This window comes from Panthera onca, chromosome B3 (assembly GCF_046562875.1).
Source record: "Panthera onca isolate mPanOnc1 chromosome B3, mPanOnc1 haplotype 2, whole genome shotgun sequence".
Lineage (NCBI taxonomy): Eukaryota > Metazoa > Chordata > Mammalia > Carnivora > Felidae > Panthera > Panthera onca.
In genome coordinates, this window is record NC_138344.1 from 147,998,309 (window position 1) to 148,016,683 (window position 18,375).

At 40.8% G+C, this 18,375-nt stretch overlaps 1 gene segment (V, D, J or C); it reads right to left on the minus strand.

Annotated features, from left to right (window-relative positions):
* Positions 1-17,114: 17,114 nt before the first annotated feature.
* LOC144616497 (immunoglobulin heavy variable 3-23-like) lies at positions 17,115-17,773 on the minus strand. The segment is given in 3 exon segments: positions 17,115-17,213; positions 17,317-17,627; positions 17,728-17,773. Coding segments are annotated over 3 exon segments (456 nt in total).
* Positions 17,774-18,375: the final 602 nt, after the last annotated feature.

Consider the following 18,375-nt stretch of genomic DNA (forward strand, 5'->3'; position numbering starts at 1 on the left):
CCCTTCTTAATGCCCATCTCCCTTTTAGCCCACCTTCTCCACCTCCCCTCTGTTTGTTCTCTGTATTTAAGAGTCTCTTCCAGTTTCCTCCCTCTCTGTTTTTCTTTTCTTTTATTTTTCCTTCCCCTCTGTTGTGTTTCTTATATTCCACATATGAGTGAAATCATAGGATATTTGTCTTTTTCTTGGTGACTTATTTCACTTAGGTTAATATGTTGTTGTTCCACCCACATTGTTGTAAATGGCAAGATTTCATTCTTTTTGATGGCTAATATTCCATTGTATATATTTACCACATCTTCTATATGCGTTCGTCTCTTGATGGATATTTGGGCTCTTCCACAATTTCCTTATTGTTGATAGAGCTGCTATAATCATTGGGGTGCCTGTGCCCCTTCAAATCAGCATTTTGGTATCCTTTAGATAAATTCCTAGTAAAGCAATTGCTCAATCACAGGATAGTTCTATTTTTAATTTTTTTGAGGAATCTCCACACTATTTTCCAGAATGGCTGCACAAGTTTGCATTCCTACCATGTTAATTTTAGCCATCCTGACAGGCTTAAGGTGTTATCTCATTGTGGTTTTGATTTATGTTTCCCTGACAGTGAGTGACAATGAGCCTCATTACTCGTGTCTTTTCGCCATCTGGAAGTCTTCTTGGAAAAATGTCTATTCATGTCTTCTGACCATTTCTTCACCAGATTTTTTGGTTTTTTTGAGTGTCGAGTTTGATAAGTTCTTTATACATTTTGGATACTGAGCCTTTATCTTATATGCCATTTGCAAATATCTTCTCCTATTTTGTCAGTTGCCTTTTAGTTTTGTTGATTGTTTCCTTGCTGTGCAGAAGCTTTTTATCTTGATGAAGTCCCAATAGTTCATTTTTGCTTTTGTTTCCCTTGCATCTGGGACATGTCTGGTAAGAAGTTGCTCGAACCATGGTCAAAGAGGTTGGTGCCTGTGTTTTCCCTTAGGATTTTGATGGTTTCCTGTCTCACATTTAGGTCATTCATCCATTTTGAATTTGTTTTTGTGTATATTGTAAGAAAGTGGCCCAGTTCCATTAGAGTTTCAGGTTGCTGTCCAGTTTTCCAAACACCATTTGTTGAAGGGACTGTCATTTTTCCATTTGATACTGTTTCCTGCTTTGTTGAAGATTACTTGACCATATTGTTATGTGTCCATTTCTGGGTTTTATACTCTGTTCCATTAATCTATATGTCTATTTTTGTTCCAGGACCATACTGTCTTTATGACTACAGCATTGTAATATAGGTTGAAATCCAGAATTGTGATGCCTCCATTTTTTTTTTTTTTCTTTTTCAGGATCGCATTGGGTGTTCGGGGTCTTTTGTGGTTCCATGATAATTTTAGAATTATTTGTTTTAGCTCTGTGAAAAATTCTTGTATTATTTGACAGGGATATTTACAGTGAATTATTTTCATTGAATGTCTAGATTGCTTTGGGTAGTATGAACATTTTAACAATGTTTTGTTTTAATCCATGTGCATGGAATATTTTTCCATTTCTTTGTGTCTTCTTCAATTTCTTCCATAAATGTCCCAGATTTTTCAGATTAAAGCTCTTTTAACTCTTTAGAGAGGGTTGTTTCTAGGTATCTTATGGTTTCTGGTGTAATTGTAAATGGGATTGTTCATTGATTTCTCTTTCCCCTGCTTCATTACTGATGTATCGAAATGCACAAATTTCTGTATGTTGATTTTGTATGCTGCAGCTTTAATGGTTTATCGTATCAGTTCTAGCCAGGTTTTTTTTTTGGTGGAGTTTATCAGGATTTCTATATATAGTATCAAATTCAACTCCAAAACTGAATAATCCTATTAAAAAATGAGCAGAAGGCTGAATAGATTTTCCAAAATGTGACATACAGATAGTCAATAAACACATGAAAAGATGCTCAACATCACTTATAATCAGGGAAATATAAATCAAAACTACAAGGAAGTATCAACTAACTCCTGTCAGAATGGCTAAACTCAACTACACAAGAAACAACAGGTATTGGTGAGGGTATAGATAAAGGGGAACACTTTTGCACTGCTCGTGGGAATGGAAATTGGTGCAGCTTGTCTGAAAAACAGTATGGGTGTTCCTCAAAATGCTAAAAATATAACTACCTTATGATTTATCAATTGAACTACTAGGTATTTACCCAGAGGATACAAAAATACTAATTTAAAGGGAATTGTACCTCTATGTTTATAGCAGCCCTATCAAAAACAGCCCAGCTATGGAAACAGTCCAAGTAAGCATTGACTGATAAATGGATAAAGTATATGTGGTATATCTACCCCCCCAAACACACACACACTCACACTCATACACTAGAATGTTTCTCAGCCCTGAAAGGAATGACATTTGCTCTTTGTAATGATATGGATGGAGCTAGAGAGTATTATGCTAACTGAAATAAGTCAGAGAAAGACAAATATATGATTTCATTCATATGTAGAATTTAAGAAACTTCAAATGGGGAATGGGACAAATAAGAGAGAAGAGCCACACCAAGATATAAACTTTTTAATAATATTTTTAAATTTATTTTGAGATAGAATGGGGGAGGGGAAGAGGAAGAGGGGAAGAGAATCTCAAGCAGTCTCTTTGCTATCAGTGCAGAAACCAAAGTGGGGCTTGATCTCAGGAACCATGAAATCAAGACATGAACCCAAATCAAGAGTCTTAGGCTAACCCATGGAACATATAAACACAACAAAACAGATTCTTACCTATACAAAACAAACTTATGGTTACCAGAGGGAAGGTGGGTGGAGGGTTGGAGGAAGTAGGTGATGGGGTTGCAGGGCCGCACTCATAATGAGCACTGGGTGTTGTATGGAAATGTTGAATCACTATATTTTACACCTGAAAGTAATATTACATTGCATGTTTACTAAGTAGAATTTGAATAAACCTCAAATGATGTATTTACAGTGTCTGCAAATGACCTTGTTGGCATACAGCCCATGAAGAAACATTTATTCCAGAAAATATACTGACAGAAGGAACAGCTAGAATTTTGAGCTAAGGTATGTGCCTTTCCTTCCCCACCCCAGCTCAGCAAATGGAAATTTCAGTGCAAGGAGCTGGGACTATAGGCATGTGCCACTGAGCCTGGCTGCAACCTCCTCTCCAGACTGTTTTAGCCAATACACAGGGTTCCCGGTGTCCAGCTCCTGTAAAGACGACTCTTTCCGAGGGACAGAATGTCAGTGACACCAAGCTGTTTGCTGTTGACGCCAAGCCCCAGTAGGTGCCACTGAGATGTGGGACTCACTCATTGTATGCAGCCCCACTCCCGGGATGGAAGTTTGCCCTGGGCACAGTCCATTAGGGGTGCTGGGAGCCTGGTCTCCCCAGACCTGACTTATATGGCAGGAATCTCATGCCACCAGGACAAGCAAGCCTAAATGAAATGCAGCTTCCAGCCACCCCTAAACTGAGCCCTCATTTTGTCCCCACCTGCAGCTGCAGAGTTTTGCCCAGGGCAGGGGGGAGCTGGAGCAACCCACTAAACCAAGATGCAGATCTGTTCTGGCACAACTGACTTCATTTCCAGCTGAGTGTGGGAAGGTCTGGGCCTCATTTTTTGGGAGAGTCAGGTGCAGGAGACCGATGGTTTCAGTGGAGGATTCCTAATCTACTCCTCCTCACCTGCAGGAGACAGCTAGAGCCAGGGACAGTGGAGGGAATAGCTGCTGTCAGAACACATATCATATTTTGGTCTTAGCAACTCTCCATTCAGAGGAGCCCGAGGTGGTCGGGTTCAGTCTGTGGAGACTCCATACATCAGAGCATTGTTGAATGTAGGACAGCATTCAACATGCAGCAGAGGAACTTATCATGTGGGGGTGAGGCAGAAAGTGTTAAAGTCCAACCAAACACTGTCACCTAGGCTGTCATACCTAGGCTGGCTGTGTAAATATCTCAGGCCACAGCACCTCTGTAGTCTTTGAGACTACTTTCATTCCCTCACATCATGTCTTTGAGGTTATCCTAGTTTCAGTTCTGCATCAATAGTGTCACATTTCTGTGGGAAAGCATCCCATTGATGGATGTTTTGTACTTGGTTTATTCCTTTATATTTAGAAAGACTTTTGACTTATTCTTAGCTTCTTACACTAAGAAAGATGCTATAAATATTTACACACCATTTATTTTGTGAGCATGGGATTTCATTCTGGAGCAGATACTCTGGAGTGGTATTTCCAGGTTACATGTTAAGTCATCCATGTATAATTTCATAAGCAACAACTAATGATTTTCTAGTGCTGGTGTTTGTTTTTAATTCCTACCTGCAGTATTTGAGGCCCCACATATGCTGGATACTCCCCTGGATGTTGCTCCCAGTGTTACCTTCATACCTGAGCCATTGGGATGTGTGTATAGGGCACCTATTGCGTTCTTGATTTGAATTTCTCTGACAGTCGATGGTGTGAAGAGTCTTCTCCAGTCCGTACCTAATGTGTCTATAACCACAAGGATAGGATGTATACTACACCAGTCTGTGCTTGTTTTATCGAGTTTTGTTTCCTTTCTTCCTATTGACTGTTGAGGGTTCTTAGCATATTCAGGATGCAGGTCCCTTGGTGGAGAGGCAATTTGTGAATATTGTCTCTTCCTCTGTACCTTGTCTTACTGCTATTGATTGTCACGTGTGCAGAAAAAAATATTTAATTTTCACAAAGCCCATTTATACTATTTCTTTTTATGGGCCTTTGGTTCTTAAGTATAATTTTGGTTTTGATAATGATTGAATGCTTGTGACTGATAACTTTTTTTAAAATTTTTATGAGAGAGAGAGAGAGAGAGAGAGCGAGCAAGTGGGTGAGAGGCAGAGAGAGGGAGACACAATCTGAAGCAGGCTCAAGGCTCCAAGCTGTAAGCACAGAAACTGACACGGTGCTCAAACCCACAAACCATGAGATCGTGATCTGAGCTGAAGTCAAACGCTTAACTGAGCTATGCAGGCACCCCACTAATTTATTGATTTACAATGTAACTAAATTTTTTTTTCTGGTTTCTCTCAATGCTGACTTGTTCCCTAATTGGTCTCTGGTGTCTGTTGTTTGTTTTAAGTTTATAGAGTGTAGTAACTCATTTTAATGACATAGTTTTTCCAAATATATGGAAATTCTGTTCTCATACTAAAATTGAACTCTAGTTTCACAAGAGATGCTGTGTGTGTCTTTTTGGCCAGATTGTTCATTAGATTTCATATATGTGCTCCGGGGTCAAAAAACACATTAACCTTTCCAGGTTTTGGGGTTTCTATATGTGTCAGGAGCCATTGAACTCTGTGCACACAGCCAAGTTCATGACACAATATTTTTCCTTCACAAATCTATTTGAAATGCTGACAATTCATTCTGTGCATTGTCACTGTGAGACACTTCATGAATAGAATACACTGAAACTGTTTCATCATTTCCTGAAATTGTTTTTTGTTTTGCATGTTGGGAGTGTAAACTTCTTCTTCCTTCCAAGGGGAGCTCATATCTGCATTTGTGGAATTATTCCAGGCTTCTCATCTCCTAATACTTTTCCAACATGCTGTACAGTGTTTTACTAAATGAATATTTAGGTTTATTAGTACTCTGCCACTTTGGGTGATAGGAGCCCGTGAGGCAGGCTGCACCATATGGATTTTTATTTGTCCCCATGTAAGTGATCGGTCATATTGAACATTTATAGAACACATAGCCCCTCACTTTCATGCACTAGAAACAGGGAACATGCTTCTTTTCAAAGAGAAGGGAAAGGAATATGAGGGAGCGGAGCCAGCAAGGTTGCGGGAGGAAACCCGGTGCTTGGCAGGAATGGTCATCTCTCCACACTTTCCAGTTCTGCATATGAGGGTCCCTGCTGAGGCCCAACCTGGGTTCTTGTGCAGGTGTCTGGACAAGCTGCCCGTGGGGTGTGGGAACAGTGGAGTCGGGAAGGGCAGCTGTGGTTGAATTCCAGCCCACCTGGAACCGCTGGAAAAGTCATGAATATGTTAATTAATGTCCACTACCAGTTTGGGTTAAAATGAATAAATATAATTTATTAAATATAAATATATAAATATAAATAAATATAATTGTATTTCTCTGGTGTTGTGATATCTCCTCTCAAATTTGTGATTATATTTATTTAGTCCTGGAGGAAGATGGCAGTGTAGGAGGATGCTGTGCTCACTGCGTCCTGCTGATCGCTTAGATTCCACTGACATTTGCCTAATTTACCCAGAAAGACTGCCAGAAGACTAGTAGAATGGATTCCCTTGAGCCAAGCATAGGTGAGAGGCCCATGGAAGAGGGTAGGATGGGCGGAGAGGCAGTGCCCGCTACACATACTGGCTGGAGGGAGCCAGGGCATTGGAGGGGCAGCCTGCCCACCCAGCGAAGCAGAGCCCCTGAATCTAGCTTGCAAAAGCATAGGGGCTGGATGGAGTGTGTTCTGACAGCCAGCAGGACTTAGCATATGGAATGTTATAAGTCAACAGCTCTGCTCGGAGAGTGGGAGAACTAAAGGACAATGGGAGGGAGAGTTGTTGAGCTCTGGAGGACAGAGCTCAGCTTGGCAGGGAACAAAGGTGCTGGGAAGCACCGTGTCCCTTGCCCATCCTCCAGCCAAAATCCCAAAGAAAACCAGTTCCTGGCATGAACTTGCTTGCACCGCGCAAACACCCAATGCTGTGTTCTGCGGATCCATCCCTCCAACGGGTCTTCCTCCCTCCCGGTGCCACAAGGCCCCTCCCAAAGTGGACAACCGAAAGCAAAGCGAGCTGAGCCTGCCCTCCCGCCCCTGTGCAGCTTGCAGATCCACCCTAGCTAATATGCCAGATCCCATCTAAGATGCACCACAAGCCTGGCAGTGTGCAAGTAGACCAGAGGGAGGCCTTACCACTCCACAGTGAGTCCTGCCCCAGGGAGAGGGTAAGATAAGTTACAAATCAGTCTGACTGTGGCCCCAGAGGTGGGCTGGGAGCAGACATCCGGTGTGACTGTGGCCCCGCCCACCAATGCAAGTTACTCAAGACAGCACAAGGGAAGAGCCCTACATTTCCGCGCCACTCCAGGGACTATCCAAAATGATGAAACGGAAGAATTCTCCTCAAAAGAAACTCAAGGAAGTAGCGACAGCTAACGAACTGATCAAAAACGATTTAAGCAATATAGCAGAAAATGAATTTAAAATAATAGTGGTAAAATTAATCGCTGGGATTGAAAAAAGTATAGAGGACAGCAGAGAATCTATTACTACAGAGATCAAGAGACTAAGAAACAGGAGGAGCTAAAAAATGCTATAAATGAGCTTCAAAACAAAATGGAGGTGACCACAGCTCAGATTGAAAGGGCAGAAGAGAGAATAGGTGAATTAGAAGATAAAATTATGGAAAAAGAAGAAGCTGAGAAAAAGAGATAAAAAAAAATCCAGGAATATGAGGGGATACTTAGAGAACTAAGTGACATAATTAAACAAAATAATATATGCATAATTGGGATTCCAGAGGAGGAAGAGAAAGGGAAAGGTGCTGAAGGTGTACTTGAAGGAATCATGGCTGAGAACTTCCCTGAACTGAGGAAGGTGAAAGACATTATAATCCAAGAGGCACAGAGAACTCCCTTCACACGTAACTTGAATCGATCTTCTGCACGACATATCATAGTGAAACTGGCAAGGTATAAGGATAAAGAGAGAATTCTGAAAGCAACTAGGGATAAACATGCTCTAACATATAAAGGGAGACTGATAAGACTCATGGCGGATCTGTCTACTGAAACTTGGCAGGCCAGAAAGGAATGACAGGATATCTTCAATGTAATGAACAGAAAAAAATGCATCCGAAATCCTTAATCCAGCAAGTCTGTCATTTAGAATAGAAGGAGAGAAAGAGGTCTTTCCAAATAAACAAAAACTGAAGGAATTCATCACCACTAAACCAGCACTACAAGAGATCTTAAGGGTGATCCTGTGAGACAAAGTACCAGAGACATCAGTACAAGCATGAAACCTACAGATATCACAATGACTCTAAAGCCATATCTTTCTATAATAACACTGAATGTAAATGGAATAAATGCTCCAACCATAAGACATAGGGTATCAGAATGGATAAAAAAAAACAATACCCATCTATTTGCTGTCTACAAGAGACTCATTTTATACCTGAGGATACCTTCAGATTGAAAGTGAGGGGATCGAGAACTATCTATCATGCCCCTGGAAGTCAAAAGAAAGCTGGAGTAGCCATACTTATATCAGACAAATTAGACTTTAAATTAAAGGCTGTAACAAGAGATGAAGAAGGGCATTATATAATAATTACAGGATCTATCCATCAGGAAGAGCTAACAATGATAAATGTCTATGTGCCGAATATGGGAGCCCCCAACAATATAAAACAATTACTCGCAAACATTAGCAACCTTATTGATAAGAATGTGGTAATTGCAGGGGACTTTAATACTCCACTTACAAGGGGCGCCTGGGTGGCTCAGTCGGTTAAGCGTCCGACTTCGGCTCAGGTCACGATCTCGCGGTCTGTGAGTTCTAGCCCCGCGTCGGGCTCTGTGCTGACAGCTCAGAGCCTGGAGCCTGTTTCAGATTCTGTGTCTCCCTCTCTCTCTGACCCTCCCCCGTTCATGCTCTGTCTCTCTCTGTCTCAAAAATAAAAAAAACGTTAAAATACTCCACTTACAATTGTGGACAGATCATCTAGACACAGGATCAATAAAGAAACAAGGGCCCTGAATGATACACTGGATCAGATGGACTTGACATATATATTTAGAACACTGCATCCCAAAGCAACAGAATATACTTTCTTCTCGAGTGCACATGGAACCTTCTCCAAGATAGATCACATACTGGGTCACAAAACAGCCCTTCATAAGTATCAAGAATTGAGATCATACCATGCATACTTTCAGACCACAATGCAATGAAACTTGAAATCAACCACAAGAAAAAGTCTGGAAAACCTCCAAAAGCATGGAGGTTAAAGAACACCCTATTAAAGAATGAATGGGTCAACTAGGCAATTAGAGAAGAAATTTAAAAATACATGGAAACAAGTGAAAATGAAAATACAACAATCCAAACTCTTTGGTATGGAGTGAAGACAGGTCTGAGAGGAAAATACATTGCAATCCAGGCCTATCTCCCAAAACAAGAAAAATCCCAAATACAAAATATAACAGCACATCTAAAGGAAAAGAAGCAGAACAGCAAAGACACCCCAAACTCAGCAGAAGAAGAGAAATAATAAATATCAGAACAGAAATAAACAATATAGAATCTAAAAAAAACAAACAAACTGTAGAGCATATCAATGAAACCAAGAGTTGTTTTTTTGAAAAAATAAACAAAATTGATAAACCTCTAGCCAGTCTTCTCAAAAAGAAAGGGAGATGACCCAAATAGATAAAATCATGAATGAAAATGGAATTATTACAACCAATCCCTCAGAAATACAAGCAATTATCAAGGAATACTATGAAATATTATATGCCAACAAACTGGACAACCTGGAAGAAATAGACAAATTCCTAAACACCCACACACTTCCAAAACTCAAACAGGAAGAAAGAGAAAGCTTGAACAGACCCATAACCATCGAAGAAATTAAATCATTTATCAAAAATCTCCCTACTAATAAAAGTCCAGGAACAGATGGCTTCCCAGGGGTCTTCTACCATACATTTAAACCAGAGATAATACCTATCCTTCTAAAGCTATTCCAAAAATAGAAAGGGAAGGAAAACTTCCAGACTCGTTATATTAAGTCAGCATTACTTTGATTCCTAAACCAGACAGAGACCCAGTAAAAAAAGAGAACTACAGGCCAATATCCCTGATGAATATGGATGCAAAAATTCTCAATAAGATACTAGCAAATTGAATTCAACAGCATATAAAAAGAATTATACACCATGATCAAGTGGGATTCATTCATGGGATGCAGGGCTGGTTCAGCGTTCGCAAATATATCAATATGATACATCACATTAATAAAAGATAAGAACCATATGATCCTGTCAATCGATGCAGAAAAAGCATATGACAAAATTCAGCATCTTTCTTAATAAAATGCATCGAGAAAGTCGGGATAGAAGGAACATACTTAAGCATCATAAAAGCCATTTATGAAAAGCCCACAGGTAATATCATCCTCAATGGGGAAAAATTGAGGGCTTTCTCCCTGAAATCAGGAACACGACAAGGATGTCCACTCTCGCCACTGTTGTTTAACCTAGTGTTGGAAGTTCTAGCATCAGAAATCAGACAACAAAAGGAAATCAAAGGCATCAAAATTGGCAAAGATGAAGTTAAGCTTTCACTTTTTGCAGATGCCATGATATTATACATGGAAAACCCAATGGACTCCAACAAAAGTCTCCTAGAACTGATACACGAATTCAGTAAAGTCGCAGGATACAAAATCAATGTACAGAAATCAGTTGCATTCTCATACACTAATAATGAAGCAAAAGAAAGACAAATAAAGAAACTGATCCCATTCACAATTGCACCAGGGTGCATAAGATACCTAGGAATAAACCTAACCAAAGAAGTAAAAGATATGTATGCTGAAAACTATAGAAAGCATATGAGGGGAATTGAAGAAGATATAAAGAAATGCAAAAAACATTCCCTGCTCATGGATTGGAAGAATAAATATTGTTAAAATGTCAATACTACCCAAAGCTATCTACAGATTCAATGCAATCCCAATCAAAATTGCACAAGCATTCTTCTCGAAGCTAGAATAAGCAATCCTAAAATTCATATGGGAGCAAAAAAGGCCCTGAATAGCCAAAGCAATTTTGAAGAAGACCAAAACAGGAGGCATCACAATCCCAGACTTTAGCCTCTATTACAAAGCTGTAATCATCAAGACAGCATGGTATTGGCACAAAAACAGACACATAGACCAATGGAATAGAATAGAAACCCCAGAACTAGACCCACAAATGTATGGTCAACTAATCTTTGACAAAGCAGGAAAGAATATCCAATGGAAAAAAGACAGTCTCTTTAACAAATGGTGCTGGGAGAACTGGACAGCAACATGCAGAAGAATGAAACTAAACCACTTTCTTACACCACTCACAAAAATAAGCTCAAAGGGGATAAAGGACCTGAATATGAGACAGGAAACCATCAAAACTCTAGAGGAGAAATCATTAAAAGACCTCTCTGACCTCAGCCGCAGCAATTTCTTTCTTGACACATCCCCAAAGGCAAGGGAATTAAAAGATAAAATGAACTATTGGGACCTCATGACGATAAAAAGCTTCTGCACTGCAAAGGAAACAATCAACAAAACTAAACGGCAACCAACGGAATGGGAAAAGATATTTGCAAATGACATATCGGACAAAGGGCTAGTATCCAAAATCTATAAAGAACTCACCAAACTCCACACCCAAAGAATGAATAATCCAGTGAAGAAATGGGCAGAAAACATGAGTAGACACTTCTCTAAAGAAGACATCCAGATGGCCAACAGGCACATGAAAAGGTGCTCAACGTCACTCCTCATCAGGGAAATACAAATCAAAACCACACTCAGATATCACCTCATGCCAGTCAGAGTGGCCAAAATGAACAAATCAGGAGACTATAGATGCTGGAGAGGATGTGGAGAAACGGGAACACTCTTACACTGTTGGTGGGAATGAAAATTGGTGCAGCCACTCTGGAAAACAGTGTGGATGTTCCTCAAGAAATTAAAAATAGATCTACCCTATGACCCAGCAATAGCACTGCTAGGAATTTACCCAAGGGATACAGGAGTGCTGATGCATAGGGGCACTTGTACCCCAATGTTTATAGCAGCACTCTCAACAATAGCCAAATTGTGGAAAGAGCCGAAATGTCCATCAACTGATGAATGGATAAAGAAATTGTGGTTTATATACACAATGGAGTACTACGTGGCAATGAGAAAGAATGAAATATGGCCCTTTGTAGCAACGTGGATGGAACCGAAAAGTGTGATGCTAAGTGAAATAAGCCATACAGAGAAAGATGGATACCATTTGTTTTCACTCTTATGTGGATCTTGAGAAACTTAACAGAAACCCATGGGAGAGGGGAAGGAAAAAAAGAGGTTAGAGTGGTAGAGAGCCAAAGCATATGAGACACTTAAAAACTGAGAACAAACTGAGGGTTGATGGCGGGTGGTAGGGAGGGTAGTGTAGGTGATGGGTATTGAAGAGGGCATCTTTTGGGATGAGCACTGGGTGTTGTATGGAAACCAATTTGACAATAAATTTCTTATATTAAAAAAAAGAAAAAATCTGTCATAATTGTTTTAAAAAAAGAAATTGTGGTTTATATACACAATGGAATACTACGTGGCAATGAGAAACAATGAAATATGGCCTTTTGTAGCAATGTGGATGGAACTGGAAAGTGTTATGCTAAGTGAAATAAGTCATACAGATAAGGACAGATTCCATATGTTTTCACTCCTATGTGGATCATGAGAAACGTAACAGAAGACAATGGGGGAGGGGAAGGTAAAGAAATGGTTAGAGAGGGAGGGAGTCAAAACATAAGAGACTCCTCTAAACTGAGAACAAACTGAGGGTTGATGGTGAGGGTGGGAGGGAGAGGTGGGTGGGTGATGGGTATTGAGGAGGGCACCTTTTGGGATGAACACTGGGTGTTGTATGGAAACCAATTTGACAATAAATTTCATATTTAAAAAATATTTACTCAGTCCTTTCTCTTTTGTTTTTGCTAAGTATGGCCTTGGTTTGTCAGTTTTAGTTATGCTTCCAAAAACCAGTTTATAGTTTCATTGATCTGTTTTACTGTTTTTGTTTGTTTCTTTATCATTTATTTCTGGTCTAGTGTTCTTTATTTACTTTCTCCTGCTGGCTTCAGGGTTCATTTTCTGTTCATTTCCTACCTCATTTAGGTGTAACATGGTTGTGTGTTTGAGATTTTTCTTCTTTCTTGAGTTTGGCCTGTATTGCTATATATTTCCCTCTTCCAACCACTTTTGCTGCATCCATATCGTTTGGCACTGGCATGTTTTCGTTTTCATTTGCTTCCATGTATTTTTTACTGTTTCCTTAATTTCCTGAAAATCTCATACAATCTTTACTACAATGTCTTTAACTTCATGTATTAGTGGTGTTGCTGAATGTTTTCTTGTGGTTGACTTCAAGTTTCATAGTGTTCTGGTATGAAATTATGCTTGGTATTATGTCAATCTTTTTGAACTTGTAGAGGGCTGATTTGTGACATAGTATGTGATCTGTTCTGGGGAATGTTCTATGTGCACTCAAAAGGATTGTGTATTCTGCTGTTTAGAATGGAATATTCTGAATATATCTGTTCAGTCCATTTGGTCCAGTGTGTCTTTCTAAGCCATCGTTTCTTTATTGATTTTCAGCTTAGGTGATGTGTCCATTGTTGTAATTGGAGCGTTAAAGTTCTCTATTCCTATTATTGTATTATTATCAATTAGTTTCTTTATGTTTCTTATTAACTGATTTATGTATATCAGTGGTTACAATTTTAGCATATAAATATTTAAAGATTTATATATTCTCGTTGGATAGACCAATTTATGATGATATACTGCCTTCCTCATCTCTTGTAACAGATTTTAGTTAAAATCTAGTTAGTGTCATATGAGTATGGTACTACAACTTTCTTTTGACGTCTGTTAGCGTGATAAATTGCTATCTCTTCCCTCACTTTCAATCTACAGGTGTTTGGGTTGAAGATGAGTCTATTGTATGCAGTGTATAGAAGGTCTTGTATTTTTTTTTTTTCCGTTCTGTTTTCCTATGTCTTTATATCGGAGCATGTTGCCCTTTTACATTCACAGTGATTATTGATAGATATAAACTTAGTGCCATTGTGTTACCTCTAAAGTCACTGTTTCTAGAGATTTTCCCTGCTTATTTCCAGTCTTTGTTCCTTTTAGTCTTCCTATCTCACTCAAAGAGTCCCATTTAATAATTATCAAAGGGCTGTTTTAGAGGCCACAAACTCCTTTGGTTTTTGTTTGGGAAATTCTCTCTCTCCTTGTATCTGAATGACAGCCTTGATGGGTAAGTATTCTTGGCTGCATATTTTTGAATTGGGCATGTTGAGGATATCATGCCACGCCTTTCTTGCCTGCGGGTTTCTGTGGAGACATCTGCCATAATCTTTTATGTCTTTCCTTTTTAGTTAGCGACTTCTTTTGACTCTCTGCTTTTAGTGTTTTTCTTATATGTATGTTTTGCTAATTTTACTGTGATATGTCTCCGTGTTGGCTCCTTTTTTTTAAATTTTAATGGGAGTTCCCTGTGACTCATAGATTTGGACAGCTGTTTCCTTCCCCAGTTTGTGAACATTTTCCACTATAATTCACTCAGATAAAACTTCTACCTTTTTTTCTACCTCTCTTCTTCTTCTGAGACTCCTTTGAAAAGAATTCTATTACATTTTATGGAGTTGCTGAGTTCCCTCAGTGTACGTTTGTGATGCAATATTTAATTTTCCTCTTCTTTCCTGCTTCATTTACCCCATAATTTTATCTTCTATGTCACTTATTCATCTGCTTCTATCCACCTGAGGTCATTACATACAATCAGATTCACATCTCAGTTATAGCAGTTGTAAAGTTTCAGCCTGACAGGTGTTTAGGTTAGGTCTTTCCTATCTGCAGACAGGGTATCCTCCTGTCTTGTATGCTTTCCTCAAGAATAGCTAGTATCCTTATGATAGTTTTTGAAAATTCTGTTTACTTATGATAGTTTTAAAAAAAATCTGTTTGAGGCATATTGTTTATATGTGTTTTAATTATATCCCTGGCAATGACCTTTTATTGTTTTTCTTTTGGAATGAATTCCTCCATCACTCTGTATATCTATGTCTCTGCTTTATTAAGTTTTTAGGAAAATCCTGTTATGTTTTCTGCTTCTATAGTAGTGTCTTTATTGATAAATGTTTGCATACTGTTGAGGACCTGACATTTATGGAAGCATTTCTTGCATGTGCCGTGTGCACTGTGCTGTCATGTATTGGCTGCTCTGTCCCTCAGGTCAGACCCCTGCAGAGTTTCTCCTTCCTCCAGTGGGGAGATTTTCAACTTTGAATTTTTTTTTTCAACGTTTATTTATTTTTGGGACAGAGAGAGAGAGACAGAGCATGAACGGGGGAGGGGCAGAGAGAGAGGGAGACACAGAATCGGAAACAGGCTCCAGGCTCTGAGCCATCAGCCCAGAGCCTGACGCGGGGCTCGAACTCACGGACCGCAAGATCGTGACCTGGCTGAAGTCGGACGCTCAACTGACTGCGCCACCCAGGCGCCCCTTTCTTTCTTTTTTTAATTTTTTTTTTTTTTGAGATTTTCAACTTTGTCCATAATTTTGTGAGTTTTCACTAGGTGAGTTTGTTCCGCCTGTTAAAAGAGGCTAATTCCTATGTCCCCTACAGGTGAAGCTTTGCGTCTCTATATGGTCAGTAGACTTGGTGCCTGTGGGGGTATATGGTGGTCTTTGGAGGGAGGGGCATGGTGCTGGTCTGGTTTCCAGGCACTCTTTCCCTAGTAATGAACCATCTGAGGAAGGCAAGGGAGGGTGGATCTTGGTGTCAGTGACTCAGATTCTACTGGAGTGTGCTGTGCTGCTCACTGACCTCTGTCCATGATGATTGGTGGGAGGAAATATAGGCATCAGCTCCCCCTCTAGTCCCTGCAGTTGGAGTTCCAAGCCGCCCCTGTTCAGGAAACCATCACACAGAGAGAACAATCTGTACTCGTGGTGCCAGCCAGAACCCTGCCTTCACCCTGTCTGTGTCCAAGCCATTGGCCCACCTGGTGGCACAGAGCTCTCATGTTTTATCTCAGGAGCTCTAGCTGGTTTGAAAACTCCAAATTGTATGAACTCAATATACAGGGACCCCACTGATCCTCTGGGAGAGGGTTTCGCTGTGCTGTGGCTGGAGCTGGTTATCCCACAAGGACAGTTGCATGAACACTAGGGGCTTGGGGTTCATGGTGAGGAACAACAAGAAGGCAGCATAGAGTTATCTGCTCTCAGCAGAGGCTCCAACACTAATGACCAGGGCAGTGCAATGGTGCCTGTCAGCTCTCGTGTCCCATGAGAGGCAATGCCCCCTCTCCCAAATGCACTCCAAGAAGGGGACTGTCTCTCCCCATGCGACCCAGGGGATCCTCAGACAGTAGTGCCCCCATGGGCCTCTGTCCTCCTTCTTCACAGGAGCACGGCCATGCCCACCAGTCTCCACCCCAGTGATGGCATGGACTTCTAAATCTTTAGACTTTGAACTCCACATTTACAGGAGGTTAAATTGTCATGATTACCTTTATGTTTCATCTTGACTGCGCCATGGGTACACAGATTAACCACTGTTTCTGTGGATTTCTGTGATGTGTTTCCAGAAGAGATTGGCATTTCCATCCATGGTTTCTGTCTGCCTGGACATCACCCATTCCATTAAGGTTCTGAATAAAATCTGATACAGAGGGAGGAAGAATCCCCTCATTTTTACTTCCCATGTGCTTGTTTGAACTGGAAGAGTGGTTTCCTCTGGCCCTTTCTCTGAGAGTTATATCATTAGGTCTCCATGTTCTGAGACTAGACACTAGTTCAGAATCAGACGAGAATTACACCACTCATTTTCCTGGGTCTCCAGCTTGTGACAGTAGATCATGGGACTTCTCAACATATTTTATCATGGGAACCAATGTGCTTTGGGTTCTGTTCCTCAGGAGAATCTGGACTAATACATGGAGATGATTTATCTCTTGTTGAGAGGAACTGAATAAAGCTGTAGCTCATTTAAAGTCCTGAGTAGCAAGTACCAGGAGGGAAGTATCACATTGTTTGATTGGGACAAGAGCTCGGTGAAGATAATGGGGAGTGTGGGATCCTGTGGTCCTGTCTGCACAGGGAGTGTATCTGAGACTCCTGTAAAGGTTCAGCTGTTGTGCCTCAGGAAATCTGTAATTCACTCATATTGAGGGACAGGAGTAAGCAATGCAAACAACTGTGTCTTTGTGCATGTTAGTCTAGTTTCCCTATTACAACACAGTTGCTAACTCAGAGAGTTAATAGGTAAACACAGAATCATATAACCAGGGAGGCTCCCTGGGGAAACTGCTGTATGGAGAGGAAGCCCAAGACCCTGAAAGAAAACCTGCCTGTAACCTCCATCTGCTCCTGAGCCTGGGAACACAAAGCAGAATTGTGCATAGTGTGCGCCCCCTGGCGGTGCTGTTCCCCTCCTGCAGGGACGTTTGTGTCTGGGCTCCCAATGACGACCCCTCACTGTGTCTCTTGCACAGTAATATGTGGCCGTGTCCTCAGTCTTCAGGTTGTTCATCTGTAGATACAGCGTGTTCTTGGAGTTGTCTCTGGAGATGGTGAATCGGCCCTTCACGGAGTCTGTGTAGTATGTGCTACCTCCACTACTACTAATATATGCGACCCACTGCAGCCCCTTCCCTGGAGCCTGGCGGACCCAGTTCATTTCATAGCTACTGAAGGTGAATCCAGAGGCTACACAGGTGAGTCTCAGGGACCCCCCAGGCTTCACCAGGTCTCCCCCAGACTCCACCAGCTGCACGTCACACTGGACACCTGCAGACACAAGACATCTTGGTCAGAAACTGTCACAAATCCACCGATTCTCACTCATATCCACTCACATACTCAGTGTCTCTCATTCACCATGAATTACCTTTTAAAAGAGCAACCAGGAAAACCCAGCCCAGCACAAACTGCATGGTGAGATTTCTGTGTTCTGTCCTGATCACAGAATGGGAACACCTGGTCTGGGGCTGGGGCTCCTCTCCCAGCAGCAGGGTCAGTGCTGGGCTGGTTTTATCAGCACAGAGAGGACCCCATTTGCATGTGCTCTGACTATATATCAAACTCCAGACTTCAATTTGTTTCAAATTTAAAATCAGTGTTTGAGAGGCACTTCCAGGTAACTTCTTGCAGAAGGCGCTGTGACAATACAAATAATTCTAATCTGTGAACACAGTTATGTTTTCAACTGTGTTTTCCATTTTACATGTCTTTCTCCCAGGACATCATGTTTGGTATGCTATTTTACCCTTTAGTGAAATTTAATCCTAAATACTTTATTTTGTGCCATATAATTTTAATGTGTGTTTATTTTTGTGTGACAGAGGGAAGGAGAGAGAGATCAGAGAGAGAGAAGGGGACAGAGAATCCCAAGCAGGCTCTGCACAATCATTGCAGACCCTGCCTCAGAATTAAACTCAGGAACCATGAGATCATGACCTGAGCCAAAATCAACAGTAGGCACTTAACAGATTGAGCCACACAGGTGCTCCATTTTGTGCCATTTTCAATTGTGTGA